This window comes from Numida meleagris, chromosome 2 (genome assembly GCF_002078875.1).
Source record: "Numida meleagris isolate 19003 breed g44 Domestic line chromosome 2, NumMel1.0, whole genome shotgun sequence".
Lineage (NCBI taxonomy): Eukaryota > Metazoa > Chordata > Aves > Galliformes > Numididae > Numida > Numida meleagris.
In genome coordinates this window covers 3,056,061-3,057,917 of record NC_034410.1, presented here as the reverse complement: position 1 = coordinate 3,057,917, position 1,857 = coordinate 3,056,061, and the positions used below count along the sequence as shown (strand labels likewise).

The window sequence follows — 1,857 nt, the reverse complement described above, 5'->3', positions numbered from 1 at the left end:
CAAGGGACGGGACCCCCACCCCCCCATTGACCCCCTATGCCCGCAGGACGATGGGGTTTTGTTGGCAGCACGTGTGCACCTTGGGGCTAAAAGTGCCGGTTTTTGGCACTGGGTGCTGCTGAGCTCGGGGCTGTCCCCCGAAGGAAGGGCCCCAAGGGGAGGGGGACACGGATGGGATGGAGTGGAAGTGACAGAGCAGCGACACAAAGGCACCTTGGCTGTTTAATGCAACCACCGCAGGCAACGGGCGCGCAACGCCCCGTCCCCACGTGGAGACCCCCAAATACAAAAAGGGCATCTCCCACCCCCCAACCCTCCCCGGAAAAGTACAAAAAATGACTTAAAAAAAAAGTAATACGGCAGCACGCAGCCGCTGGTGGCCAAGGGCTCACCCGCCCAAGGGGAACCAAGTGTCCCCGTGTCCCATCCTCCTCCTCCTCCTGGCTGCACTGGAGCCCCCTGGTTGGGCTCACACCACCGAGCTGGCGTCCCCCGGCCCCGCCAGGCACTCGGCCACGTCCTGGCGTCCCACGGCGGCCAGGGCCAGGCACAGGGCTTCCACCGTGGCCCCTTCATTGGCCGCCCACGTGGCGAGCAGGGTGCGGGCGGGCGCCTGGCCACGGGCGAAGGCTCCGATGGCCTCGTCCCCGTAGCCCAGGCGGGCGGCCAGCCCCCGCCAGTCCCCCCCGGGCCCTCCGCTCTCCAGCAGCCGCTCCACCTCCTCCCGTCGCTGCTGTGGGATGGCGCTGTAGGGTCGGGCTTCGAGACGGGGCGCTGCGGGTTTTGGGGGTCAGCGTCGGCTCCCCAAAAGGTGCCCCGGGTGAGCCCAGCGGCCCCAGGGCATCTCCTTGCTCCTTGCATGGGTGCTCCCTGAGCCTGTCTGGGTGTTCTTCTGGGCAAAGGTGCGCCCTCACCCCATCGGGGTGCTCCTTAGGGTATGGGCTTACCCAAATCCCATCTGGGTGCTCCCAGCCCTATCTGGGTGCTCTCCAAGCTATGGGTGCTCCCCAACCCCATCCAGATCATCCCTAGCGGATGGGTGCTCCCCAACCTCATCGAGATGACCCCTAAGCTGTGGGTGCTCCCCCACCTCACCCAGATCATCCCCGATTATTCCGTGCTCCCCGACCCCATGCGGACGATCCCCAAGGAACGCCTGCTCCTCAACCCCAACAGATGATCCCCATTGTGTGGGTGCTCCTCAAACCCATCAGGATTATCCCCAAGGGTCTGGGTGCTCCCCAACCCCACTAGATCACCCCCCAAGCACCGGATGGCCCTCAACCTCAACCCTCACGCGCTGATGTTCCCCAGCCCTACGAGGATGATCCCCAATACGTGGGTGCTCCCCAGCCCCAACAGATGATCCCCAAGCTACGGGCACTCCCCAGCCCTATCTGGATTATCCACAAGGATGAGGCGCTTCCCAACCCTCCCTGGATCATCTCCAAGGTATGGATGCTCAACAGTCCTATTTGGGCCATCCCCAAGCGTTAACGGGCACCCCACCCAACCCCATCCAGGGCTGCTCCCTGGGGACGCACCGACCCCTCCGCGATACCTCCCACCTCCCCTCGATGCCTCCAGGCACGGGGTGCTCCTTCACCCCATCCCACTGCAGCCAAAGCGACAGCCCACAACCCCCCACCGTGGGTACCCCCCGATGGCGCTCACCCTTGCCGATCTGGTGGGGCTCCTGCAGGCTGTGCGTGTCCAGGAAGACCCCGCTGTCGCTGTGCAGCTTCTCGCCCTCGGCCGCCGTCCCCAGCTCGGCGGCGCGCGCCTTGGCCAGCTGCTGCTTCTGCCTGCACGTGTGCCAGCTGCTCCGCGTCACCCGCCGTCCCCTCGCCCCCCCCC

At 65.8% G+C, this 1,857-nt stretch overlaps 1 protein-coding gene across 1 annotated transcript in view; it reads right to left on the bottom strand.

Moving 5' to 3' along the window:
• The window catches only part of LOC110395010 (death domain-containing membrane protein NRADD-like), a 4,905-nt gene continuing 3,252 nt past the window's right edge, over positions 205-1,857 (bottom strand). Inside the window, exons 2-3 of the mRNA XM_021389094.1 lie at positions 1,675-1,852; positions 205-774 (exon numbers count right to left, since the gene is read on the bottom strand). Coding sequence (XP_021244769.1) covers positions 470-774; positions 1,675-1,852 — 483 coding nt within the window. The 3' untranslated portion in view covers positions 205-469. The remainder of the gene's footprint in view (positions 775-1,674; positions 1,853-1,857) is intronic.